At 43.5% G+C, this 27,828-nt stretch overlaps 1 protein-coding gene across 1 annotated transcript in view; it reads left to right on the top strand.

Annotated features, from left to right (window-relative positions):
• Positions 1-27,828, top strand: part of GRK3 (G protein-coupled receptor kinase 3) — a 61,434-nt gene that overhangs the window by 21,768 nt on the left and 11,838 nt on the right. The window contains exons 3-17 of the mRNA XM_058036803.1: positions 5,542-5,615; positions 8,079-8,180; positions 8,983-9,057; positions 9,948-10,009; positions 11,003-11,054; positions 11,663-11,754; positions 14,166-14,265; positions 20,998-21,076; positions 21,490-21,620; positions 22,396-22,490; positions 23,311-23,418; positions 25,555-25,621; positions 25,807-25,907; positions 27,110-27,176; positions 27,607-27,702. Of these exons, the coding sequence (XP_057892786.1) occupies positions 5,542-5,615; positions 8,079-8,180; positions 8,983-9,057; positions 9,948-10,009; positions 11,003-11,054; positions 11,663-11,754; positions 14,166-14,265; positions 20,998-21,076; positions 21,490-21,620; positions 22,396-22,490; positions 23,311-23,418; positions 25,555-25,621; positions 25,807-25,907; positions 27,110-27,176; positions 27,607-27,702 (1,301 nt within the window). The remainder of the gene's footprint in view (positions 1-5,541; positions 5,616-8,078; positions 8,181-8,982; positions 9,058-9,947; positions 10,010-11,002; positions 11,055-11,662; positions 11,755-14,165; positions 14,266-20,997; positions 21,077-21,489; positions 21,621-22,395; positions 22,491-23,310; positions 23,419-25,554; positions 25,622-25,806; positions 25,908-27,109; positions 27,177-27,606; positions 27,703-27,828) is intronic.

The raw sequence follows: 27,828 nt of genomic DNA on the forward strand, positions 1-27,828 counted from the left end.
TGTGGGGAAAGAACAGATAAAACAAAGTCCAATCCACCCCCATGAGGTTTTTAGGCTGCTCCTGCTTGCTAGCTTGCTGGTACCAGTTGCAAAGGGCTGTGAATTTCTTCTGTTTACAAGTGAAGAAAAAAGAAAACCTCAATTGTTGTGTATTCCTTGATGGGATTTAGTGAAGGAATTTAATCACATTCTTTGGATTGAAATGAAATGCTTCTATTCTGTGTTTAGTGGTCCTTTTAAAAATTAGAATATTTTTGTGTATTTCTGTTTAGTGTTTTTACTCCTCCATCTTCTAGAGGAGCTTTTTCTTGTGTAAAACCCACTTTTTTTCTTTCACCTTTGATATGTTGAATGCCTTTGATTTTTGACTTCAGTCAGCTGGAATCTGCATGTTAAAGGAGACCAGAATATGAAGGATACATAGTAAATATGGTTCAGAGCTAAGTTTTCCCCATTATTTTCTCTGCATGGCTTTAAAAAATGATTGATCACACATTCAGTGGTCAGAGCTGCTATTTCATGGGGATATTCAGAAAATCCCTGAGTGCTTTGGGTTGGAAAGGACCTTAAAGCTCATCCAGCTCCACCTTCCACTCTCCCGGGTTGCTCAGAGCTCCATCCAACCTGGCCTTGGACATTTCCAAGGATGGGGCAGCCACAGGTTCTCTGGGCAGCCTAAATAATGATAATTGAATGCTTTCAGTAAATCTGTATATTCACTGCTTGGGATGCTCTACCTGGCTCAAGCTTTTGGGGTTTGACACAGAATATTTGTGAATATTCCTCCATTATGTTCCCAGAGTCAGTGCTGGAGGAGCAGCTCAGCTCTCCTGCTCTTCTCCCTGCATGCACAAGTCTGGTGTTTAGAAAGAAGGCTGATCAGACTTCAACAATGATTTCCCTGGGTGAAAACCTATTGGAAAATAGGCCTGGAAATAAAAAGTTTTTCTCTGACGACACTTAAAACCTTTTAGCCAAAGCTTATTTTCATACAATGATTTCTAGACCTCATTAAACAGGCTACCTGGCAACTTGCAGCCTCATTTTGAGCTCAGTTTGGTTCTGTTCTAGGGAAATTGTTCTGTTCTCCTCACCATTGGATGCACGTCCTCATGAAATACAGTTTGTTCTTTTCCCCTGCTTTCCATGCACAGGAATATGTTTCAGTCTGTTATAATGTATTATTTTTAATGCAAAGGGAACGAACATTAGGCTCAATTAGGAAAGAATGGAAAAGGGAAAGGAAAGGAGTGGAATGTGTGATGCTTTCTGGGCTGGGAGGATTCTTGTGGCTTTGCACCTTGCCAGAGCACAATTCCTACACAGCTTTGCCCGGTGATCTTTGTTCCTGGAGAGGGAAATTGGTGGTTCTCTCAGCTGTGGAGCTCTTAGGTGGCCTGAATTGCTGTGTGCTGTGTCAGCTCTGTGTGGGCACTGCACAGAGCAGCAGTCTGAGCCTGGCCTGGTGTTCTGTGACAGTTGCAGCCTGGTGGGAATCACAGGTTTTGTGTGGTTTTGTGTCCATGACCCAGATCTGTTCCTGGTGCCGATGGATCTGCAGGTCACCGAGGGCTGTTTCAGGAGGCTGAGCACACCCACAGCTGGATTTAAACTCAGCTGTGCTGTAATGTCACTGTGGTGTGGCAGCTCTCCTCCTGGGGAGGAGATGCCCCAGAATCCCAAAATCATTTGGGTCAGGAAATTTCTTCCCAGAACCATCGAGTCCAACCTGTGCCAAATCGCCACCACTGAGTGCCCCATCCAGGAATTCCTTGGACATCTCCAGGGATGGGGACTCCAAACCCCCCTGGGCAACCCCTTCCAATGCCTGACCACCCTTTTTGGGAAGAAATTCCTGCTGATTTCCAGCCTGACCCCCCTTGGTGCAGTGTCCTGACAGGAGGTGCAGTGTATGAGACATCCTCTGGCTGTGGCTTCTTGCTGTTACCCAAGCTCACCAAGCAAGAAAGATGATGAGACTCATCTTGGAATGACTGAGATTGGAGCCCTCCAAGTGCCCTGAGCAGGGACAGAGCCTGTGTGGCAGCCCTGAGCACCATCCCACATTCCCAAAGCTTTTCCTGCCCGGGAAAGGAGCCCGTGTCTGGTGCAGATGTCACTGCTGCTTTGTTTGTCAGGGTTCTGTATTTATACACAGCACGTTTTGGGGAGGATTTGGAAACAGCTTGGTATTTTTGTTCTCTAATTTGCTATTTTGCCTACTAGAAAGAGGCTACATCAGCGTTTTGGACCACGTTCAGGCCTGCTGTAAATAGATGCAGCTTCCTTTCAATCAGTGACATTGTGGACGCTTGTATCGGGGCTAAACGTGGCTATTTTTAACTCTGCTCTCTCACCTAGTCACTCCTGTTTGCTTTAATAAGATTTTTATTTACTCCTGTTAAAAGGTCACTTGAATCTGATGCTCATAAAATTCCAGTTAGAATTAGATAAGTCATCTTCTCCGAGTGTTTTATGGTGGAGCTCCTCGTTGTTGTCCTGGTTTATTTTATATTTATTATTCCGTGCTCTCAGCTGCCCGACAGGCATGAGGAGGTGGTGTTGTGGCTGCAGGTGACCTTTAGACTGCTGGAGGAGGCAGAGGCCAGTGCTGACCCCCGTGGCTGCTGCCCTGGGGGGGACATTGGGACAGCCACAGACAGGAAAATGCCACAGAATAGAAAATGAGAAGGTGGCTTTAATCCTGCTGAGTGAGGCCACATCTGGGCTGTGCTGTTCAGTTCTGCTCTGCACTGCTCAAGAAACACAAGGAGCTCCTGGAGAGGGTCCAGTGGAGGCCACAAACGTGATGAGGGCTCTGGAGTGTGTGGCTGGTCACCAGCAGCATTTTTGTTCTTTGATTGTGGGAAAGGCTGAATTCTGGAGACAAAAACCAGGGGTGGAGGGATGCTGTTGATTAGAGTCAGGATTTCATGCAAAATTCCCGTGCTCATGCTGGAAAAACACAATTACTTGGAATAAATACTGAAGTAAAGATTCATGTTCTGTCTTAAAGAGATGGGTTAACCTGGTTCCCCTCCTTGTGCCAGGGACCTTGTGCAGCTGAGGATGAGCTCTGTGAGTACCTGGTTTTGGCTGAGCTGCCTGACCTGATTCTGCTCTCCCCACCAGCCCATCCCTTCCTGCCTGTGAGCCTCTGCAGACCTCAGAGGTGGCCTTCATCCCTCCTTGAAAGACATTTTTGCCTTGGTAATTAGAGTCAGTGCAATTCATGGCACTTGGCAAATTTGTCTTGGGATTGTAAATACAAAGCTGAAGGGGAAAATGGTTGTCCAGAGGCTGGAGCCCAGAGGAGCTGGGTGCTGCCTCACACTCTGTGTGTGTATTATTGATATCATCCATCACTTTGGTGTTGCCAGAAGAAGCTCTTAAAAAATATTTTTCCTTTCCCTTAACAACCAGTGATCTGGTTGTTGCAGAAATTATATAGTTATAGCAGAAGGAATCTTTAAAGCCAAAGCTGTCAGCATCTTTATTTCATAAATAATTGCCGGTTCTTTTTAGCTGTTACTTAACGCTATCATTTTATTAATTCCTGCTTTCTGTTCCTGGGCTTATTTTTCTGTGTGCTGTTAACTGTGCTTATTGTGCTCCTCGTCAGCTCCCCCTGAACTTCTTAAAACTCCTGTCACTTACTCAATGCTGCATCTGTCACTTGGTTGTGCCATTATGTGAGAGCTGCAGTTTCTGGCTGATCATTTTTCACTCAATCCAAGAGCAGCAGCAAAGGAGGAGATTTCCTTTGTGCTGCAGGGGAAGTGCAGGGTCTGTTGATAGAATGGGAGGTCGAAACAGAAACAATTCCAGTCTGGGGAATCATTAGGCTCTAATTGGATTTGTCTGAATTGTAGAATCACTGAATGGTTTGGGTTGGTGGGGACCTTAAAGATCATCCATGGGTAGGAGTACCTTCTACTATCCCAGGTTGCTCCAAGTCTTGTCCAACCTGGCCTTGGACATTTTCAGGGGTGGGACAGGCACAGCTTCTCTGGGCAGCCTGTGCCAGGGCTTCAGCACCTTCACAGGGAGTGATTTCTTCCATATATCTCATCTAAATTTCTATTTCAGTCTGAAGCCATTCCCCTTGTCCTGTCACTCCAGTTGTCCATCTTCCTCCTGTCATAAACCCCACAGATTCGTTAGACAGAACCTGTAACTTTTGATGCAAAATCCCTCTCCAGCTTCCCTGCAGCCCCTTCAGATCCTGGAATGTGCTGTGAGTTCTTTCCCCAACCTTCTCCTCCCCAGGCTGAGCCCTCAGTCTGTATATGTTGGGTATATCTGGGTTTTTGCAGTGCAGTGCCAAGGGGCCTCAGGGAGGAGCAGCCCTGTGTCCTGTGGCTGCATAAGCCTCTGATTGTTCCCTGTGCCATGGGCTTGGGAACCTCTTCTTTCTCTGCCATAATTAAATTGAAAAAGTTTGGAAAATACTGAGCAGGGCTGGAATGTTTGGCGTGGCCCTGCTGGAAATGTGTGTTGGTATATTTTCACACTCCTCCCACAGTTGTCTTTGTGGTTTATTGTTGTGTTTTTTTGTTGTTTGTGGGTTTTTTTGGGCACCAGCCAGGAGCTGGGACAAGGCCAGGGATTTTTCTTTCACTGCATTCAGAGCTGTTTGTGCCACTCTTCAGTCTCTTAATTACCCAATCTTTGGTTCATTGTCCCAGAAAAGTTCAGTCCATTCAGCAGGATTCTGCTCCGTGCGGCTGCTGGTTCCGTCATGTGGGAAATAAGGAATTTGAGTCAGCTCCCAAAATTTCACTTTTTTGTCCTCAAAAAGCCAAGCTGGCAAGGAGAGGTGGAGGTGCACGGTCTGGCTGAGGAAATGGGGGACTTTGGGTGGGTTTGGCACTGATGGGGACATTTGTGCCACAGATTGCTGTGTGAAATTCCAGGGTAGCAGGTGCCAGCTCAGAGGCAGGGAAAGACAGAGCTTCCATGGGATGAGGCTTGTGACAGTGCATTAAAATGCTCCTAATGGAAGATTCTCATCTGCAGCCTGCTGGGGTCATGCTCTAAATTACTTGCAAAGGAACTGTAAAGACCCTGATGTAATTTATTGAGCAATAAAACCCATTAGAGGTAACACGAACCGGTAATTCTGAAATGGGAGTGCAGAAGAGGTTGTGCTTCAGCAGTGAAATGTAGGTAAATCTCTTACAAAAAAACCCCAAAACGTGAATAGTGCTTAGTTTTTACTGGGAAAAAAAAAAAAAAAAAGAGAGAAGAAAATGTGGTCTGTGAAGAGGAACAGGATATTTTTGTGCATTATGGAAATGCCTGATCAAATCCTCAGCAGGTGGAAGCAGTAATGGGCTTAATACACCTGTGGGAGGTGAGGCAGGCTTGGGATCCTTTTGTGCTGGAAATGAAGAGCTGGAATCAGAATCCTAAACCTTGGCAATTGGGGATGCTCACACAGGTTTATACAGCCTATGGTGGAACTCAGGTGGTTTCATGAGCCTTTTTACAAGTGTAATGAGACAAGTTTTTCTGATTTTTTTCTGTTTTTCTTTCCAGGATTTTTGCTCTTTAAAGACTATTGCATGAATGAGATTGATGAAGCTGTCCCTCAGCTGAAGTTCTATGAGGAGGTAAGTGCTGGTGGTGATGGAGCTTTGGGGCTGCCCTGCTCCATCAGGGAATGCTGAGAGGGAAGGAGAGGGACATTGCAGCAGTGTGGACTGGTAGAAAAGGATCTGGGATGAATTTGCTGGTTGTTGGGGTGACACTGAAACCCTTCAGGTCCTTCCCAGCAGTTTTTCACCTGTGGAAAAGGCAGCAGGGGGGGGATTGTGGAGGGATGAGGGGTGGGAGCTGCTCAGATGGTTCAGGAGCTGCTGTGGCAGAGGGGACACCAGAGGTGGCTTCACATGGATGAGTTGTGTCCCTTGTCAGGAGATGCACAGTGCCTGTCAGCTCCTTCACTGGGTAAGACACATCCCAAAGGATCAATAATTCCAAGGAATGCCCAGGCCCTCCCCAGCCTCTGCTGCTGCAGGGTCTGAGCTCCGTGGCTCCATTCAATCATTCATTCCCTGTTACATTTGTGACCCTGAATAAATTGTGACCCAGTGAATCCTGTCCCAGGTGCTGATTTCAGGGCAGACCTGCCCATGCCTGACGCTCAGGGTTAATTAGAGCTGGGATGGCCTTGGCTGCTTCACTCATGAGCTGAGAATTTAACTTTTTTCCTTGCTATCAGCACAAACAGCTGGGATCAATTTGGAGATCAGTCCTCAGCAAGGCTCCATTCCCTCAGTCAGATCAGATACCTGCTGTCAATAAAGAATCTTTTTCTATCATTTCCATCTCTTTATACACTGAAGATATCACTGTCATAAGTAATCCAAAAAGGCCTGTTGTACCAGATTATTTAGCAAGATATTTTTGGCTGCCTCTTTATCTCTGAAACAATTCAAAATTGTATTTTTAGGTTATTAGCAAAATGTTGCCTCAAAAGAATTTCAGTGCTTTGTCATGTACTTCTGGAAAAATCCCATTAAAGATATTTAAAGAGAGGTTCATTGTGTTTTCCTCTGTGACATACCGGATCCAGGAGCTTTTCCTTTTTTTTATATATATTTGATTTACTTGCTGCATTTATTACACATAGAATAATCTGAGTACATTGCTACATTAAAAATTGCTTGATGTAGAAGAGCTCTGTACTCCAGGGATTTCATATCACTGCAGCTGGAGTCACGATCAGGCATTTAACAGGATGAGTGATTCATCCCGATCGGTTTCAGGAGGAAAAGAAAAGAAATTAAAAAGAAAAAGGGGGGAAAATTGGGGAAAAAAAAAAAGGAAAAAAAGAGCTTCTAAATACTTGAAAACAAATGCATTCTGATCCCAGTTTTTGAGGAGATCCTTTTGATCTCTGTGGGGCTCTGCTGAAACCCCTGAACACTGAATGAGGAGTTGGGTCCTTGAACAACCAAACATTGAGGGATAGGAGGTTGTTCTCAAATAAGACAATCAGATATCCATCAGCCTTCCTCCTGTACTGCTAATTATTTTGTGTCATTGCATTAATTAAAAGTGTTTCTTGGGCAAAGACATTTTGAGTCATTTTAATTATAAATTGGTATCAAGGGGGAAGCAGCACAGATGGCAGATCGGGGTGGGACTGGTGCCTTATCATGTCAGCAAACACCAGCAGTACAGCTAGAAAGATACTGACTTTAATTAATGTTCCACCTCCAGAGGTAGGCTGGTTCCAGTTTGTCTCTTGATAATTGGATTTGATGATCTTGGAGGTGTTTTCCCAAGCTAAGCAGTGCTGGGGTTGTGTGGCACAGAGCAGATCTGCTCACCGCCAGGGATCTGGATCCCAGGGTTTCTCCTGGAAGGTCCAGAAAGCCAGTGCTAAGTCTTTCCCCTTGCATCTTTTTTTACATTTTGTCACTTCTGGAAGAGCTCTTTCCTTAAATATGCTCCAGAGGACCCTTGGACTGGGTGAACTTTCTGTTCAGGAGCTGCTTGTCAGGTTTTGTTCTGTAAATGAACTGTCTGGGGTTGCTCTTGTTTCACCTGGAACACACTGATCTCCGACAGCACACCCGAGGAAACTTGATGTCTTTTGTAAAACTGTTTTTTAGCCACTTTTAGGGTTCAGATCCACAGTGTAGCTGAACTATGTGAACATTTTGAAATGTGCTTTATATTCTTTCTTGGACATTTGGACCTGATGTGCTGTGATCAGGGAATTTTTGGGTTGGAAGAGCCCTCTCAGCCCATTGAATCCCACTGTTCACTCAGCACTGCCAAGGCCACCACTGAGCATGTCCCCAAGTGCCACATCCTGTTAAATCCCTGCAGGAATGAGGATTCCACCAATGGAATGGGACTCCACAATTGGAAAATCCCAATATTAAAGGGAAATCCCAGCTGTAACCGTGCTGTCAGGGGCGATTTTTCATCAATAAAGAAAACAATAAAATAAAACTTCAGCCCAAGCCCAAAATAAAATTTCAGACCAAGCCAAAACTCTTTGTTTTGACCCAAAGAGTGAGAAATCCCCAGGAGATGTGTGGTGTGTGCTTGTGCTGCAGATCAAGGAGTACGAGAAGCTGGACTCGGAGGAGGAGCGGCTGTCGCGGAGCCGGCAGATCTACGACACCTACATCATGAAGGAGCTGCTCTCCTGTTCCCACGTGGGTATCCTGCCCTTTCCCCCCCTTCCTGGCAGCAGGAATTTCCCTTTGAAATCCAGCATCTGGGTTTGGCCAAATTCAGAATGATGCTTTTTTTTTTTTTTTTTTTTTTTTTTTTTTTTTTTTGAGGTGTAAAAGTTGAGGCGTGCTGCGATTTTCATTAAATTTGGCGGCACGCAAAGGAAGTGTCAGGAGATTTTTCTGGTTTAGGATTTTTTGGACTAAACGTCTGTGTCCAAAAGGGTGAAATAAATGCAGGGTGTGTGTATAGAGATGTGGCTAAAGTCACTGAAAAGACACATTTCCTCTAGCTGAAGTTTGGGCCCATTGATCTGTTCTTAACAGTTTCATGTGCTCTCATTTAAAAGAAGGATTTGCAGGTGTTTTATTCTGGTGGTGTCATGCTTTGGGTGGAGGGTTTAAGCTTTTATTTTTTTTTTCTTATTTCCCCCAAAATGCATTATTTTATTAGTAAAAAGTTCATGAGTGCTTCTGGCTCTGGAGCTGTGCCTGTAAAGGGATTTTTCATGGATTTGTTAAAGGAGGATCATCACCCCCTTTGATTTTTACCTTCCTCCTCCTCATCTTCCCCTCTCCTGTTTTTCTGCTTCAGACTAATCCTGTTACTGGATCATTCTGCACATTTCACACAATATTCACTGTAATATACCTGTGGGAGGCCCTATTGATTCCCCTTGGGGTCGGTGTTTCTGTGTGGGGAAAAGAACAACAGTGCTCTGACCTGAAATGAAACTCCTGACAGTTCCAACTGTTTGAAATCTTCCTTTTTCTTTTCCAAAAGCCTTTCTCAAAACAAGCTGTAGATCATGTACAAACACATTTAGCCAAGAAACAAGTGCCAGCCAGCCTTTTCCAGGTGAGCTTTCACAGTCTGAACATTCAGCTTCTCTGACAGAAAGTGACTTTTTAAATACTCTTTAAAGAGACTGAATAAATGGGACTGGTACATATTCTGTGCTGTAAGTGGGATTGAAATGCTTTTCCAAGTCAAAATCACAATTTACTCTTGTTATCTATAATATTTTCAAGCACATTTAGAAAAGCAAACTATACCTTGGTGTGTGAACAGAAGAGTTTTTATAGTTGTGTAATTTTGAGCCATTAAATGATTTAGAGTAAATCACTTTCCATCAGGAAGATGCTCATCCTGTCAGGTTGAACTGAGCTGCAACAGTGGAGAAATAGTCTTAATCCATCATGGGGGTGTTTGTAAGCTCAAGTGTCTTTTATCTAAATCTGGTGGATTTTTATGTGCTGAAAAATGTGGAGGTTGCCCCTTGCCTGATGTCTGCAGTGCTCCTGAGCTGGAAATTGGTGATTGCAGTGCTGGGGGATGTCTCAGCTCTACCTGGGGGGAGGTTGGGCCCTGACACACCCAGGGGAGGGATTTCCCTGGAAAAAGCCACCTGGGATTCCAAGGTGCTGATCTCTCAGCCAGGACAGGGAGGAGAGAAGCACCGCAGAGATGAGGGAGCAGCCCTGGGAAGTTTGGATTCCACAGGGGTGACAATTTCTTGGTTAAATACATTTGAAAGAAGAATTTTTTGCCCCCACACCCCTTAAGGTTTCCTAGCTGATTTTGTGTTTGACTTCAGGGCAGCCGCTCAGATTCCTAAAGCCAAATAAAGCTAAAATGCTTTGTTGAGGCTTCTTTAGGACAATCCAGGATCTGTGTGTTGGATGGGATTGAAAAAAGCCATTTATTATCTGCTTAAATACTAATTGTGTTTCCTCACCCTTTTTTAGCCATATATAGAAGAAATTTGTGATAGTCTCCGAGGAAAAATATTTCAAAAATTTATGGAAAGGTATGAACATGGAATATTACCTGAATTATCTGCCTGCTGTAGTGGGAAGCCAGGTCCTTTCAGTACTGCTGTAAATAAGGCTAAAAATGTGTATTAATGCATGATTAATCAAATTAACCCAGCTTTGTGGGGTATCCTGATCAGAGTTAGGGTGTGTGAGTGGAACAGCTGGAAAGCTCGGGGATTTCTTAGTCAGGCCACACAGAGGTTGGAGTTTGGGCTGAGAAAAGGCAGAACTGGGGTTTTGGGGATGTTCTGTGTAATGAAGAATTGAAGGCACAAGTTTGGCTCAGCAGAGCAGCCCTTTCCTGCTCCTGTGTGTGGCTCAGGAAAGCTCAGCTGCCACCAGCAACCCCCAAATCCATTTTCTAAACTGGTTTGATGCCATTCTGTGATAATTATAAAAATGCCTCCATGAAGCTGTTATTTTCTTACTTTGAAAATAAATACTTAATTATTCATGTAGGAATAAGCAACTATTTTATTATATTTTTTCCCAAAGCCTGTGGTATTGCTGATGTCTTCCCTATTTTAAGATAAAATGAGTTTTAAAATGTTCCTTGGAGTATAGGGAGGTTCATTAACATAAATCGAGCTGCCTGTGTTTTTTTTTTTTTATAATTATCTTCCTCTTGATGTAATTTAAATGTTTGTTAGTTCCTCACGGTTGTTTAAAAATTGAAAACCATCTTGGAATGATTGAAAACCGTGCAAGAGAGCTGTGGGGACACAGTGAGCACTTGCAGGGACAAGGTTATCTGCTCTCTTTCTCTCCCAAGGATGTAGAACATGGAGTGTGCTCTGCCTAGGAATTGTTTTTCTTGGTGGGGGTAAGATTACAGTTGGTGAAAGGAAGGCTGTCATTTATTAAATACCACCCCACGCCCTAGCTCAGACTAGATTTTAAATATCAGAGTCTTGACATTTCCTGTAATACTCTACACAATAGTCTCAGACAACTTTTAAACTTTTCTTTTTTTTTTTCTTTTGCAGTGACAAGTTTACTAGGTTTTGTCAATGGAAAAATGTAGAGCTAAATATTCATGTAAGTACTCACAAGTATATTTATCTTGTCAGAGGCTGATACAGGAAAGAGAATGTTCAGTTTTGAATCCTGCTCTGCAAAGGCCTCATTAAGGAGGGTGGTGGATGTCACTGCTCTGCTATTCTTAGGCACAGCCCTGATGATTCCTGTCTGGACGTCCCCTCTGCCTTCCTCAGCTAATGGAATTTTGATTTTTTTAATGGCTGAAAGAGTTGAAGTGCCAGAATTTCTGCTCTTTACCAGCCCCAATCCCTGTCCACCTCCCTTCCCCACTCCAGTCTGCGATCCCAGCACCCTTCCCTTGGCCTCAGCTTTTGTCCCTCTGCACTTGTGTGTGACAACTTGGGCTGCAAAAATAGCCCTGAGTGAGGCTGGCAGATTTTGGGAGCAGCAGCCTCATTCCCCTTGGTGCCACTTCACACTGTAGTGCTTCCAAGTACATGGAAATATCAACAATGAGGGGCTCCTTTTCCAACACAGTGAATGCTGTTGAATTACAGTTGAGGATCTCAACACATTCATGGATCATTTAGATGTTTTCACATAAAGGTTTTTTTAATGCTGGAAAAATGAAGGTTTTGTTTTGTTGTTTCTGTTTCCACTTGCAGCTGACCATGAATGATTTTAGTGTACATAGAATAATAGGAAGAGGGGGATTTGGTGAAGTGTATGGCTGCAGAAAAGCGGACACTGGAAAAATGTGAGTATCACCCACTCTGTGGCAGAGGTGATTGTAAACTCTGGAGTAGTGAGGAAATCCTTCCAATCATTTCTTAGGAAATCACTGGGAAGCAGCATCACATTGCTGTAAAGTTCTTTGTGATGAAGTTTTATCCTCAGAATTCTGGTTCCTGGCTTACTGCAGGCTCAGTGGATCCTGTTCAGCTCCTGGGGACATGGAAATGTCCTGTCAAAACCAGTGGAAGATGCAGATGTGTTCTCAATATTTTGAACATTTCTTTATTTACACCTCAGCCTTTCATCTTGCTTTTCTTCTACAATTTCAGTCCACAGCCCATCCTTAAATGTTTCCCCTCCAAGTGAGCAGGGCAGATGTCTGACTCCTCTTGCATTTATGTGTGCCTGACATCCTTGATAATAATAAACTTCTGACTCTTAACAAGTGGAAGACATCTTAATGTTGCTATTATTACATTCAGTATTTCTGCAGTGACTTCAAGTATTTATATTAATACTCTTACTAACAACGCTGGCTTTATTCTTGCTTTGGTACTTTTTGTCCATGTACAGTTCATTCAGTTGTCCATGTACAAAAATAAACATTTTATTTAGCTTGGGGCAGGCTCAGCAGGCAGTTCTCAGAGTCCCAGCCATCTCCATGTCTGAGTGTCTGAGCTGGGCTCTGGCAGGAGGTGGATAAACCCCTGGGAAGTGAGAAGGGCAGGAAAAGTGAAGCAAAGGACAGGTTTTATTAGATATAAATAGAGCAAAGGGAAGCAAAATGTGGGAAAACCAACCTTCTTTTTCCAATTTGAAGCAAAACTTAAGATGAGGTTCAGCTTCTGGGTAGAGGTTTAGTTTAGTTCTTGATGCAAACCTGAGTGCCCATCCCTTGTTACAGACATCTTTTATGGAAAATCCTTTCCTTAGGATTTTTCATCCTAAGAAGCTGAGAGGCCTCAGGAACAAAATGTAAACAATGGTTATCTGCTGCTGTGGAATGCAACAGGTGCATCTGTGATTGGTCTCATGTGGTTGTTTCTAATTAATGGCCAGTCACGGTGAGCTGGCTTGGACAGAGCCGAGCCACAAACCTTTGTTATCATTCTTCCTTCTTTTATTCTTAGCCAGCCTTCTGATGAAATCCTTTCTTCTATTATTTTAGAATAGTTTTAATATAATATATATCATAAGATAATAAATCAAGTCTTCTGAAACATGGAGTCAGATCCTCATCTCTTCTCTCAACTTAAAACCCCTGTGAACACCACCACAATCCCTAACCCAGCTCCCATCCCCTCCAGGCTGCCTCTGCTGCACTTAGAGCTGCAGACTTGATTTGGGACAGAATCCCAGAGCAGCTGTGGCTGCCCCATCGCTGGGAGTGCCCAAGGCCAGGTTGGATGGGGTTTGGAGCAGCCTGGGATGGTGGAAGGTGTCCCTGCCCATGGATTTAAGGTCTCTTCCCACCCAGACCATTCTGTGATTTCCATCAGCCTTGAACACCCCCAGTGCCTCTCTCTGGTCAGGGCAGGGTCAGGGGTTATTTTTACTCACCCTTCACAGACTCCTCAGCAGGAACACATGAATATATTCCCAGTCTGCAAACTTAAAATTCACCCTCACTCCCCCACTCCCAGCACATTGATGTCAGGAATGACGTGGCTGTTTTTGGGAGCTGGAGCTCCCAAAAGCTGAAGCCCTGGGGCTGGATGGGGATGGGCATTGAAACACTGCTGTAATGTGGTAATTTCCTAAAAATCCATGAGTGCCCATGTCTAGGAGTCTTCTGTGGAGGAGCACACATGTGTTTCTCACTGATATCTATTAATGAACTCACCAACAGCTTGGAAAAATACCCAGCCTGGATCATATCCTCCTGTGGTTGGTGGTTGTTAGGGTAACATCCTTTGTGAGCAAAATTTTATTAATTTGTGTAGCACAGATGGTAGAAGACTAAAAAAGCTTTCTTGTGTGTATCTGACTTTTTCTGAGTAGAAAGAAAATTAAGGGAAAAAAAAATTTATAAAACTCAGCATGTGTTCAAGATATTGCTTTCCTGATAGAGTTGAAAACTGTTGGAATTAAATGGTACCATAACAGAGTTTCTGTTATTTAATTCCTAAGGCAGATCCTTGCTTGTAGGTATGAGAAGATGAATATGTGTTGTGTAATTCCTATCTCACTGCGATGGTTTGGACATGGAGTTATTTGTTAAAGCACATTTCTCTGTCAGGAGGCTTCTGCTGGAAATGTGTTAATTCTGGGAGAATTTGGAGGTTTTTAGTTTTAGTGAAATGATGTTTTTTTAGTCCTGGGTTGAAGTCTTGCTTACAGGATCCTGTAAATGTGCATGGCCTGGCTGCCAGTGAATAGTCCTGAAGGAGGAAATTTTTGCTGCTTTTTCTGAATGTTTTTTTTTTTTTTCAGGTATGCAATGAAATGTTTAGATAAGAAGAGAATCAAGATGAAGCAAGGAGAAACATTAGCCTTAAATGAAAGAATTATGCTGTCTCTTGTCAGTACAGGAGTAAGTATCACTATGTTATTCCTTCTTCCTTCCATATAATGTAAAAGCTGTTACATATAATGCATATTCCATCAATTCCCTTGTGTGACATGCAAAAATTAACCCCCACTGGAGCCTCCCCCTGATTCTTGCAGTGTGTCTGAAATGAGAAGGGAAAACCAAACGTGCTTGATCAGTTTGGGTCCTACAGAATGAGCATCTTTGCTGCAGAGGCTTGAGGGGGTGCCCATTTCTGAGGTAATTCATCCTCCCACTTTCCTGACGTTTTAAATATCCTTTTTAAAGTATTTTTCTTTGAAACTTTTCCAAAACACGATTCTGGCTTGTAAAAAAGATTACTTTTTTTTTGTGTAGTTTGGTGGGACCTAAAGTGCTCCTGCATACAAAACTCCAGTTCATCTTCCCTTTCCTGTTACTCTGATATCCAATTTTTTTTTTTTGTTTCCTGTGTACTGTAGCTGAGTCAAGGTATATTCCAAGCCATCTGTTCTATTTATAAATTGGATTAAAATGCGATAAATTAAAATTTAAAGTTGAAACCATCCCTGGTGTGTGCAAAAAGCCATCACCTGCCTGGGGTTGGCTCCCTGGGGTCACTGCCTGGTGGCTGAGCTGTGTTGGGCTCAGAGGATGCAGGCAGGATGGGAGGTGGCTCTGCCCTCCCTGCAGTGACACCGTGGTTGCCATGGCTACAGGTGATGCTGGCAGGAAGGTTCACTTCCCTCACCTTGTGCTGCATGAATTAAACACTGAGTGTGGGGGCACAGCCCCTGTGCCCACAGATATGGGAGGTGTGACGGTGTTCACGGGGGTCTGAGGATGAGGGAAGAGATGAGAATGTTGATTCCATGTTTCAGAAGGCTTGATTTATTATATTATAATATTATATTATAATTTAATAATTAATAATATTAATATTATAATAATATAATAACATATAATTATATATAATATTATAACATGAATACTATAATAGTATAATATTATTTCTATATATTTCTGTATTATTTTAATATATTTATAATAATATTTATTATTATTATATAATTTATTATAATATATATCATAATATTATGTATTATGATATGTATTATATTAAAACTATACTAAAAGAATAGAAGAAAGAATTTCATCAGAAGGCTGGCTAAGAATAGAAAAAGAAAGAATGAATAACAAAGGTTTGTGGCTCAGACTCTCTGTCTGTGATTGGCCATTAATTAGAAACAACCACATGAGACCAATCCCAGATGCACCTGTTGCATTCCACAGCAGCAGATAACCATTGTTTGCATTTTGTTCTTGATGCCTCTCAGCTTCTCAGGAGGAAAAATCCTAAGGAAAGGATTTTCCATAAAATGTGTCTGTGACAGGAGGGATGAGGATGAGGAGGAATTGAGTGTGGTTTTGTAGCAGAGCTGTGCCAAGAGCAGCATTCCCTGCATGGCACAGAGCAAACTTTGTTGTGTGGCACCAGGGCTGTGCCCAGGGCATCTTCTCTGTGGGACACACTTTGGAGATGCTCAAATCCAGGCATTGTCCCCACTCTGCCATGGCCACCACTAAGCCAAGGAGAGCTTCCAGTGCCTAAAGGGGCTCCAGGAGAGCTAGAAAGGGACAAGGGAGATTGGCTTCCCACTGCCAGGGTTAGACGGGATATTAGGAAGGAATTATTCCCAGTGAGGGGGGAATTATTCCCAGGGTGCCCCATCCCTGGAAGTGTCCAAGGTTAGACAGGGCTTGGAGCACCCTGGGACAGTGGAAGGTGTCCCTGCCTTGCTGGGGTGGAACTGGATGAACTTGAAGGTCCCTTCCAACCCAAACCATTCTGGGATCTGGGGTTCATCCCTTTTTTATCAAGTTACCTGTTTTCACCAGAGATAAGTTGTGGTTTGTCCACGTGTGTCAGGATTCCTGAAAACCAGTGGGGAGTGGGTCTGTAGCAGGGACTAGACAAGAAATAGAGGCAAATGAGTAATAATTGTCCCATTAACTTTAATTTGTGATCCTGTGGCTCCAGCACTGGATGTGAATTTGCATGTCTAGAGCTTCCAAGAGAAAACAGATGAGAAGCTGCTGGTGGAGGCAGTTTTCTCCCAGGCCAGCACACAATGAGGCTTTAAGCAGGGGCAGCAGCAGGAGGAAACATTTGTTTCTTTTGTTAAGGATTATCAGCTCATTACAGTGACATTTCTTTCAGACTCTCAGAAATCTGAAGGACTTTGAAGAGAGGTTTTGTACAAAGTGCTGCTCATTCAGGTCAGGTACAGGAGAGGCTTGGAATGTGCAGGATGAGATGAGTTTGAAGGTGGTGGAATAAGAGAATTCCTTCAGTCCCTGAACAGAAGCTGGGAGGCCGCAGTGGCTCATGCTGTGTGCCCAGGGACAGTTCTGCACTGCCCAGAGCAGAGTGGAGCTGGGAAATCCATCACAGCACAATTAGTCATTTAACTGGGAGTCCAGATGTCTCTGCAGAATGCACAATAACAGCTGTGCAGATGACACAGCTGGTTGTGTAATCAGCTCTGTTCATCCACCTCAAGCTCTGGCATTCCCCCCAGCACTCCTGGAGCAGGGAGCTGCCATGGCTGTGTGGTGAGAGCAGCTTTCCATTTCCAGTGGGTTCAGGAGTACAACAGGCACCTCTGCAGAGCATCTGGAGCCTCTTGGATGGCCCTGGTGGCACCAAGCTGGGCTCTGCAGGGCTCAGTGTCCCTTGGTGCCAGTGCTGTGTCACTGTGGTGTAACGGGGACAAACTGTCACTGAGCTTTGGGTTTCCTCTTCTGCAAGACACAGGCCCCATCTTCCCCTCCCACAGAGCCCTGTAGGCTGGAAAGGCATTGTGAAATTGTGAAATCCTTGGAAGGTCACAGAGTAGGGAAAAGATTTTACTTTCTGTTAAAAAGAAAAACTTACTTCATTTCTGTAGTAGCCAATATTTGCCTGATTTTATTGAAAAACTGGAACATGGAAATCACCAAAGTGGTGATGGACCCTGTGAAACCAAGGTGCTGGTGGAAGGAATGATTATCAATCAGGAAAAGATTAATCTTCCATTAATCTTTTCCTGAGGGTAGGAGGGGATCATTCCATCTGTGTTGCAAGCCTGGGGCTGTGCAGGGCTGTGCCTCCTCTCTTGTGTGGCTCCCAGTTTTTTCTTTCCAAAAAAACCTCAGCAGTTACAGCTGCCCTTACCCAAATCTTTTTGAGATGATTTTACTGATGGCTGCATTCAGAATTTCCTCCAAGGGATGATAAATACAGTCCCAGAATATCCTCAGCTGGAGGGCCCTGGAAGGACACCGCAGGAGAGCAATAATCTGGTTTTTTGGAGCAGAACAGGTACTTGGTTGGTTTTCATGTGTTTCAAGCAGTGACATGTCAGGGCAGAGCTGCCCTCCAGTTAAACTGGGACACAGCTGCTCTGTGCTCTGCCACTCTTGTCTCCTGTTTGCTGTCACTTTGTGCCCCAAAGCCTAGTGCTTGGCTTTCAGGGAAGAGTTAAACCCAAAGGTTTCCTCCTAGAGCACTTTTTAGTGTGATAGTGTCTTTAAAATATCACATTTCTACTTTTATTTTTTTGGTTGCTCTAATTTTTTTTTCCTTCCACTTGATTTATTGCCACAAATTTGACTTCAGCAGTTCTCTGGACTCAATCCAAGATTGTTTGGATGTAAGGAACTCTTTCCAAACTGGTCTTAATTCACACATTAATGTCATAATGTTGCTTATTTTCATCAGAGCAGAAAGTTGACTGCAATGAAGAATTGCTCTCCTGGGAAATTGGTTTTATTGCTTTATGTGTTCTTTAAAAAATAACTGTAGGGTGTTTTTTTTTTATTTTAATACTGTAGAATACTCTTTTGCTGGGGTTTTTGTGTCAGGAAAATACTGCAGTACAGTTTTTCTCTCTGTTAAGCAAGGAGAGGGTAGTGATGAAATTAGGAATGCTTGCACAAAAAAAAGAGTTATGCATCACATTTACACTTCCAGATAACTTCTATTTTTAAAATCCATAAAAATATAAGCAAGCTATGTTCTGGTGTAGAAAAACTTTTTTATTTGTCTATGTGTGGAGTTTAAATTCTACCACTAAATCCTTCTGGGTAATTAGATTGCTTTGAAATTTTAGGAGCCCTGCTTGGGGACACTTCTGAATTACCCAGTCAGTGCAGGAAATTAAGTTAATAATTCTGCTAAAGCTGCTGTTGTGAAGTTAAGTGGCAGCTCCAATAATCCCCAACACTGACTTCATAACCAGAGGTGGTATCTTGTGTTAGACACCACATCAGCCTCCTTATTTTTAGGAAAAAAAAATTACAAATTTTTAAAATTTGCATTTTATATTTAGGAATTTGTCTTTTTTTCCTGGATGTTGTGCAGGTGTTTCACACTCATTCCTCCCATTTGGGGGGAGCAAAACACAAAGTGCAGTTGGGCTGGAGAGGAGCAGGATGTACCCTGGTGTGGCATTCACATTTTCTCAAAAATCCCTTTGCCCAGGATTTTTCTCCTGGGAAGCTGAAAAGCCTCAGAGAAAAGGGAAACAAATATTATCTCATTTGATTCTTCCATGTTTTACATGTCTGGAATGTGTTTGGAGGTTGTTTACCAACAGGTGATTCTTTCATTAGTTTCTGATGTGAGTTGTTATTACTCTTTGGCCAATTGGGGCCAAGCTGTGTCTGAACTCTGGAGAGAGTAATGAGTTTTTCATTATTATGTTTTTAATATTCAGTAAGTATCCTTTCTGTGTTCTTTAGTGTAGTATAGTTTAGCATTCTTTAATATAATATATAATAAATAGATATTTAATTAATTTTAATTAATTTAATTTATTTTAATTGATAATAATTTTATTAATTATTATATAAAATAATAAATTAGCTTTCTGAGAACATGAAGTCAGATTCATCATTCCTTCCTTCATCAGGACACCCTGCAAATAAAATACCCTGGCACTGTGGGGATCCCTGAAATATAAATTATATATATAAAGATATAAAAATATTTATAAATGTAAATATTTATAAGATTTAGAAATTTATAAAGTTTTAGAAATATAAATAAACCTTTTCATTCCCATGGAAGGAAGGAGGGGCTCTGAAGTGTCCCTGTCCCTCCCTTTCCTCTCTGCCCAAGGCCGCCGTGTTTTGCTGTTTCTAAATTGGGAAGGGAGCAAGTTCCTGTCAGAGATTCCCAGAGCTTTCCCTGCTCCATCCTGCAGCTCCAGGGCATTGTTGGAGTCACGTTGGAGGCTCTGCTTCCTGCAGGGTCCTGGGCTGCTCTGCCTTTGGGATCAGATGTGGGATGAGGCAGCACAGCCATTCCCAAAGGGATCGTTGCAGACCCACCAAAAAGCCCTGGTTTGGTGTCCCTGCCCATGGCAGGGGCTTGGGATGAGATGAGATGAGCTTTAAGGTCCCTCCCAAGCCAAAGCATTCCATGGTTCCATCCCATATGGAGAAGAAGTTGAGGAGGTGACAGCCACCCCCTGGTCATTAGCCAAGGGCCTCCTGGCTTTTATCAGCAATGGTATGGCCAGAGCAGCTCCATTCTTCATGGAAAGGGTTCTCCAGCCCTGGCACAGCTGCCCAGAGCAGTGATGGAGTCAAATCCCAGGAGGGATTTAACAGATGTGTGGATGTGGTGTTGTAAATGCAGGTCCACCCACCAGGGGAGAGAATGATGCATCTGACTCCGTGTTCTCAGAAGGCTGATTTTTTATTTTATTATTCTATATTATAATAAAGAATGCTAAACTATACTAAAGAATACAGAAAGGATACTTACAGAATGCTAAAAAGATAATAATGAAAACTGGTGAGACATTCCAGAGTCCCAACACAGCTTGGCCCCAATTGGCCAAAGAGTGAAAACAACTCCCAGCAGAATCCAATGGAACAATCACCTGTGGGTAAACAATCTCCAAACACATTCCATATGAGCACCACAGAGGAGAAACAAATGAGAAAAGAATTGATTCCCTTTTCTCTGAGGCCTCTCTTGCTGCCTCTCAGCTTCCCAGGAGAAAAATCCTGGGCGAAGGAATTTTTTCAGAGAATGTGAATGCCACAGATGTGGCACTTGGGGACATGGGTTAGTGGTGGCCTTGGCTGAATCCCTCAGTCTCAGAGGGGTTTTCCAACCTCAGCAATTCCATATTTCTGAATTAGCCTTGTATCCAGGTTTGGTGCAGAGGAAGGTCTGCCAGCTGCTGCCTTGGGGTTTGAGTGTGTGCCATGGAGGTACCAGCACATGAGCAGACTTTAGGAACAAAGATGTGTTTTTCCAGTGGAATTTTTTATGGCTGCTTGTCTTAAACATGGGGTGAATTGGGGTTCAGGTGCATTAAGAGGTGAGGTGTAACCCACCTGGCTGCTCTGACCTCCTAAACCTGCTCCCACAGCCCTTGTGGTGTGGGTTTTGCAGGATCTGGATGTTGCTGTAGCTGCTTCCTGAACATTGTAATGCTCCAGAATCCCAGCTCCTGCCTGGTGTGTTCACATTCCTTCAATCCTCTGTTGGAAATGCTGCTGGGGGGCCAAACACCTTCACTGTCACTCGAGCAGGGCCCTCACAAGGGGACAGGGATTACCAATGAAGCTGAATTTCAGAGGAGAACTTGGGAATACTGGCAAATGGCACAGGAAAAATACCAGCTGTATTTTTAGCTTCCCTAAGCCACACTTTGCTTTTTGCCCAGGGTGAACCTCTTTGCTCTTGCCTTGCAGGACTGTCCTTTTATAGTCTGTATGACCTATGCCTTCCACACCCCTGACAAGCTCTGCTTCATTCTGGACCTCATGAATGGTAAGCAAGGCTTGTTCAGATGATGATGATGATGGTGATGTTACAAAAATTTTGGCAGGAGGATTGCTGAGATGGTTGGTCCCTCAAGCCTGGGCTGCTCTATTTATTCTGCTCTCCACAAACCCATGTGTGGTACAGCCTTTGCCTATGTGGAAATCCTCTGCTGGATTAGTCACTGAATGCAAATGTTTATGAAATAAATGCATTTTAAAATGGAGTTTCAGACTGATCAAATCTCTGTATGAACTTTCTCAGCTGTTTTGTCACCACACAGATTTGCAGAGGGTGGGGCTGTGTGATCTCCAGGTAATAAGAACCTACAAAAGCTGAGCTGTTCCCCCACAGTGTCACCCTGTCTGCCTGCAGGGTAAGGTTTTACTGTTCACTTAATTACATCTCAATTCTCATTTCAGGAGGAGATTTGCACTACCACCTCTCCCAGCACGGAGTGTTTTCTGAAAAAGAGATGAGGTTTTATGCTACTGAAATCATCCTGGGCTTAGAGCACATGCACAATCGCTTCGTGGTGTACAGAGACCTGAAGGTAATGCTTGGTGGGTGCCTGAATCCACACAGAATCCACACAGCCCCTCAGAAAACTCCCATGGATTACCCTTCCTGAAGCCTTTCCTTGGCAGGATTATTTCTTTATCTGCCAGATTTTTGTACTGAGTTTTCAAAGTCCTTCTAATCTGTGCCATTATCCAGTTTAACCAGCCTGGGAGAGGCTTCCTGGGGGTCACAGTAAATCCTGTGAGATGTTACTGATCTCCCTGATGGGAGAATGATTTAGAGGATAATTTACTGTATTTACTGTAATAATTTACCGTATTTCTATATTTGTGTGTGTGATGGGAGACAACAGCAGGAGAGGGGCTGGGGGGTTTCACTGATATTTGGGAAATTGAGGACAGGTCCCAGAGAAGAGTCCCTGGACCAAGTGGCGGCACAAGGGGATGAAAATCTGCCCAGAGACTGAGAATAAAAGGTGTGAGAGCCACACACAAACCCTGCTGTGAAGAAACCAAAAACAACTTGAGGCCAGAATGGATTATACATTTATTACCTGCTTTGTGTTCAAACCTTGCCTGGTTATTCCCTTCTGTTGTTCAGTATTTCATAACCTGTGGAGTTGATGGTAGTGCTCTGTGAGAAGGTGGATTTTTTATCTAGGAAGTGCCTGGTAGATATTGATGTTAAATAAAAGAAGGCAATTACCAATTACCAGGGAGTATTGATGTTTGAGTTGCTGTGCTGTGAGAGTTTGCAGTTGTCAGCTGGGGAATACCAAGCACTCACCTCCTTCTCTTGGTTTCCAGCCTGCAAATATCCTGCTGGATGAACATGGGCACGTGAGGATATCAGACCTTGGGCTGGCCTGTGACTTTTCCAAGAAGAAGCCACATGCCAGTGTGTAAGTATTCTGTCTGGGAGCTGCACATCCAGGTAGTGCTAAATCCATCCTGAATTTGTCTTTATAACTTAGCTTTGCCTCAAGGGGAGGAATGACACTTGTGTGGCCCAGGCTTGCTGAGCTGGTGGCTCTAATGAGGTTTTTTGGGCTCCTGTCCCTGTTTTCCTGCACAGTTGTAGCAGCTGATGTGTAGGCATGGCTGGGAGATGACACATTATTTCAGGATGATTCACTGCTCAGAGAAGAACCTGACTGAGTTAAAGTACCAGATTGCTTTAATTGTCCCAACCTGGTACTTAAATATTCCCAAACTGAATAAAATCCTGGATTTATTGTGTCTTTCTCTTTCTGGATCTTCATGGATCTGGAGGCAAATTTTGTTCCTTTCTGCCTCTCACCATCAGGATTTAACTGGGATCTGAATTCCTGGAGTTGGGTGTGGATTCACATCTTACCTGGCACGTTTCATTCTTAGCTCCTCAATTGACCTGATTTAGTCTTGGAATTTATGCAGAAAGGGAAACTCCAGCCTGTCACACCTTAAGAGATTTACAAATCAGTAGCTTCTTGAAAAAAGTCCACATGTTTTGAACATGTCAAGGGTAAAAGCAATACCTGGTGGCTACTTCTTGTGGTGACTTCAGGAGTGTCCTGTGCTCACACAGGTGACACAAAAAACCCATTGGAAACAAAATAAAATGGTCAAAATGAATTCTTTCCAAACTGGGCTGTCTTATTGGGAGAATACTGATTTTCAATGATTTTTTCCCCAGTGATAATGTTGGATGTAATGAATGCTTTGTGCTGTTGTGCTCTGCAGAGGAACCCACGGGTACATGGCCCCGGAGGTGCTGCAGAAGGGCACAGCCTACGACAGCAGTGCTGACTGGTTCTCCCTGGGCTGCATGCTCTTCAAGCTGCTGAGGGGGTGAGTGGGGCTCCTGCCTTGCCTGTGGGGGCCTGGGGGGCCTCTGTGGGTGTCCCTTGGAACAGCAGGACGTGGTGTGTCACAGGTTGGCTGAAGTGATCCCTCAGTGCTGCCCCACGTGTGACAAACCAGGCTTTTTCTTCCAAACCAAACCCAACCCAAGCATCCTGTAGTAGCTGCTGGTGTGGGAAATGAGGAAGACACTTCTGTCTGCTCTCTGAAGTGCTGCAGACCAGCAGTTTGCTTCTCTCTGGGAGTTTTAAATGTTGAGATGTTGCTCCTTGGAGTGCTGTCAGCCAGCCGTGTTAAATCATGGGCTTTGTGTTGAGACCTGGTGTTGTGGAGAAGCTCTTGGCTGCACTGGTCCCTCTTTGGGTGCTGCTCAGCCTTCCCTCCTGCAGGGTTTGGGCCAGGTACAAGGTGTGGGTCCTTCCATTTGCTGAATCTGGCCTGTTACCTAACCAGTGTCCAAAGGTACACAATAATTACAGCTTTGTCAGCTCATTAAACTTAGAATAGATTAATGCCATGGGATTTATCTGAGCACTGATGGGCAAGTGCTTGTAGAAAATGGCATCCTCAGTGTTAATGGCAAACCAGGAGAAATCTGAAGCTTTTCACAGTGCTTCTCTGTAAAAATTGATCATTAGGTCATCCTATGCCCTCACATAATTAATTATCAGCTTTTATCTCCATGCAGACACTGCACAAAGGAAGGTCAATGTGTGACTTGTGAATTGAACTCTAGAGCTGTATCAATTTAACATTAATTGTGCACAAAGCAGACCATGTAAGGGTGCAAATAAAGAAAGAAGTGGTGTTTAAATTGCCAGTCTTTGGGCTGTGATTGTCCCTGGCAGAGATGTTCAGGGTGGTATCAGTGCTCAGCCAGAAGCCAGAGCATTATTCACAGTGAACTCTCATTCCTCATCTGTTCTGAAACCAATTAAGCACATCCCAAAACAAGGGCTGGGCACATGGTGCCATTTCTTGGTATTTGGTAAATTTAGTCTGGCACAGAATCTGCCCATAAGTCGCCAGTGAATCATTTTCTTCCCTGATCTACTCAGAGGCTTCTTGTCAGAGTACATGAGGCTGTGTGGGAACCATTTACCTGTCATGTTGAAAAGAGAAAAATTGAAGTCCTGGTCCATCCATTGCATTCATCAATCAGAACATTTTTGAGAATAAAAGGAAAATAACTTGGGAGTAGCAGGTCTCCAGTTGAAACATGCTGGTACACTCTGCCATGTGGTAAGGCAGAATGCTTTAGAATAGCTAATTAATGGAATTGATAAGTGAGTAACATTTTGATTGTGAAAAACATCATCCCCTCAAGGTTTTAAAGAAAAGAAGCAGGGAATATATCCTAAATATAATCAAAATATCTCTTACTACAATACTGCTTCTTTCACGGAGGACTGTGTGATAAATCTCTAATGGGTCACAGTCTTCCATAGCTTAGAGGAAAATTCAAATTCAAGCCAGAATTATAAAGCAGGAAAGGGATGAAGCTGATAATTTCCAAGATACCATCAGATATCTTCCCAGTGGCTGATGCTGTGGGATCTGTTATCTCTTATCTCTTTGGGGAATGGTGAGTTCAGTGGCTCATGCTCACCTTCCTTATAGAAATCATCGAATTTAAATCCCTGTGGGTGATGGCTGCTCAGGGTTTCCTTGTTAGCTGAAAACTGTTCAGGTTTTGGGGAGAAAGATGTAATTAGTGAGGCATTTGAAGCACATCTTTAAGGCCAGTTCACTGTTGAAGAATTACCCAACTTTCTGCTCGCCTTCTGGTGGATCAGATTGTTCTGCAGTGCAGGAGCGATGAGGGGGACTGATCGCTGCTCAGGGTTTTCTTGTTAGCTGAAAACTGTTCAGGTTTTGGGGAGAAAGATGTAATTAGTGAGGCATTTGAAGCACATTTTTAAGGCCAGTTCACTCTTGAAGAATTACCCAACTTTCTGCTCACCTTCCTGTGGATCAGATTGCTCTGCAGGACAGGAGGGATGAGGGGGAAGGATGGGACTAACAGGATGCTCCGCTGACTCCTGGTATTGCCACAGCTGAAATACCCAGATATGCTGAGGCTTTACATTTATTTATTAGCATTTTTTTTTCTTCTTTCCACAGGCACAGCCCTTTCAGGCAGCACAAAACCAAAGATAAGCACGAGATCGACCGGATGACGCTCACGGTGGTAAGGGCTGGCCCCAGTGACATTCCCGTGTTCCCTGAGCTCCCATTTCCCCTAAAACTGGAACTGTCCCCCCTGCTCTCTCTATCTGCACATGGGAGAGCTGTTTCCAAACACCAGCAGGGGCAAGAAAGCAGAGCACACCCCTTCCATCATGGAATATCTCTTTGTGTTTCCTTTCCCCACAGAACGTGGAGCTCCCGGATTCCTTTTCTCCTGAGCTCAAGTCCCTTCTGGAAGGGCTCCTGCAGAGGGATGTGAGCAAGAGGCTTGGATGCCAAGGAAGAAGGTAGGTGTTGTCTTCTCCTTGGACCTCTGCCTTGAAAAATTTCCACTTCTCTGTCAATGAGTGAATTCATTTCAAGTAAAAATCTGCTTCCTGTTGTGAAGATTTTAATTTTGGAAAGAGAACATTACAAAGTGCTGCTGCATGGAATTACATTTCAGATTCCTTCAGTTTGGACATGTTTTTTTTGACAATTTCTGTCCTTAAAGCCTTTCCCTGAGTTCCCTGCAGTCATGCTTGCATTGGGTGGTGTTCCTACTTCTCATCCCTCGGTTGTTTTTCTGGTTTTGCCTGATCTGTTTTGGCATGAAATCATATGACTTGACTCAGACATACTGATAGGGAAAATTTATTGCTTATATTGTATCTGTAATGATAGGAGCATACTACAAAAAAAACAAACCAAACCACAAACCAAAAAACAATCCCAAAAACACCAAGCAAAAGCTGCGAATATTGCTGGTGCTGCCTTTGTCACTTGATTATTCTGAGCTTCCTGCCAGGCTCACCTGTAGCTGTTCATGAAATTGTTATCTCCTGCTTAAAAAGGCAGTGTGAGACTGACAGAGAAAAGGAGAGGAGTAAACAAGTGTTGAGAAACCATTGGGATGTGTGATAACAGGTAGATGGTCACACCTGAGCCTGGGGCTGGCTCCAATTCCAGTGGGAGATTCAGAGGATTTTTGTTTTGGAGCCCTCTTTGATAATGACCTGAGATTGCTTTTCCCTGAGAGATAACAAGAGTAGTTGATTATTTTCTTATAAAATTTGTATAATGTGGAGTAATCTGGTTATTTACATACAGTGTTTGGGATCTGACCCAGATCCGTGTTTGAGATCTGACCCAGAGCATTTTTGGGATCTGACCTGGATCCATGTTTGGGATCTGACCCAGAGCATTTTTGGGATCTGACCCAGGTCCATGTTTGGCATCTGACAACAGAGAAACTTTGTTTGCTGTTGGAAATGATGGAGTGCCATCAGGAGTTCTTGCCTGCCAGCCCTGGAGCACTATTCCAAGTGTTTCCACCTGCAAATCTTCTCTCCTGTTGTTTACTGAGGAATTCTTACATTTTATTTTGCAAAAAAGAGCGTTTCTCTGATGTTCTTGGGTGATAGAAGTGTGACCTTTGAGGGCTTTGTATTCCTTGAATACACTTTAAAAGCCCTTTCCTTTGTTGACTTCAGTCACTTCTGTTTTGCAGCGCACAAGAAGTAAAGGAACATCCTTTCTTCAAAGGCATTGATTGGCAGCAAGTCTATTTACAGAAGGTAAAGGATAACGACAGTAATTTAACTGACTTGGTAAAGCACTAAAAGGAAAATAAACCCAAACAGGTACTGAGCAGAAAACTTGAGGGTCACAGTGCCCAGCACAAGTGCTCACTCACACAAATACAGGAAGGGTTGTTGATGAATATTCATTACTACAGATCTTCCTGATTGTTAAGAATAAATAATAACATTTCCAGGTTCAAATTACTGCATGTTTCCTTTCCTTTGCTGTCTCTAAACTGGGGACTTTTATCCCCAGATTTTTGAAGGAGCTCTAATTAAAAGAAGTGCCAGCAATTTTGCACTGAAGTTTAATTCCAAGGGGGGCACTGTGTCACAGTCAGGTGTAATCTGTGCAAAAAATACAAAGAATGGAGCTAAATAATACCCTTAATTTGTCTTTAATGATGCTGATTTCAATTTCCAGTACCCTCCCCCCCTGATTCCTCCCCGGGGAGAAGTCAATGCAGCAGATGCTTTTGATATTGGCTCCTTTGATGAAGAGGACACTAAAGGCATTAAGGTACCCAACTCTCAGTGCTGGAGGGTGGCACTGGGGCTGCTCTGCTTGGCTTTCCATGTGTGTGTGGCATTTCCTTTGCTTCAGGGCTCTGGATGTGCAAGGAATTCCTTCAGGCTGGGAGAATCA

This window comes from Melospiza georgiana, chromosome 18, assembly GCF_028018845.1.
Source record: "Melospiza georgiana isolate bMelGeo1 chromosome 18, bMelGeo1.pri, whole genome shotgun sequence".
Lineage (NCBI taxonomy): Eukaryota > Metazoa > Chordata > Aves > Passeriformes > Passerellidae > Melospiza > Melospiza georgiana.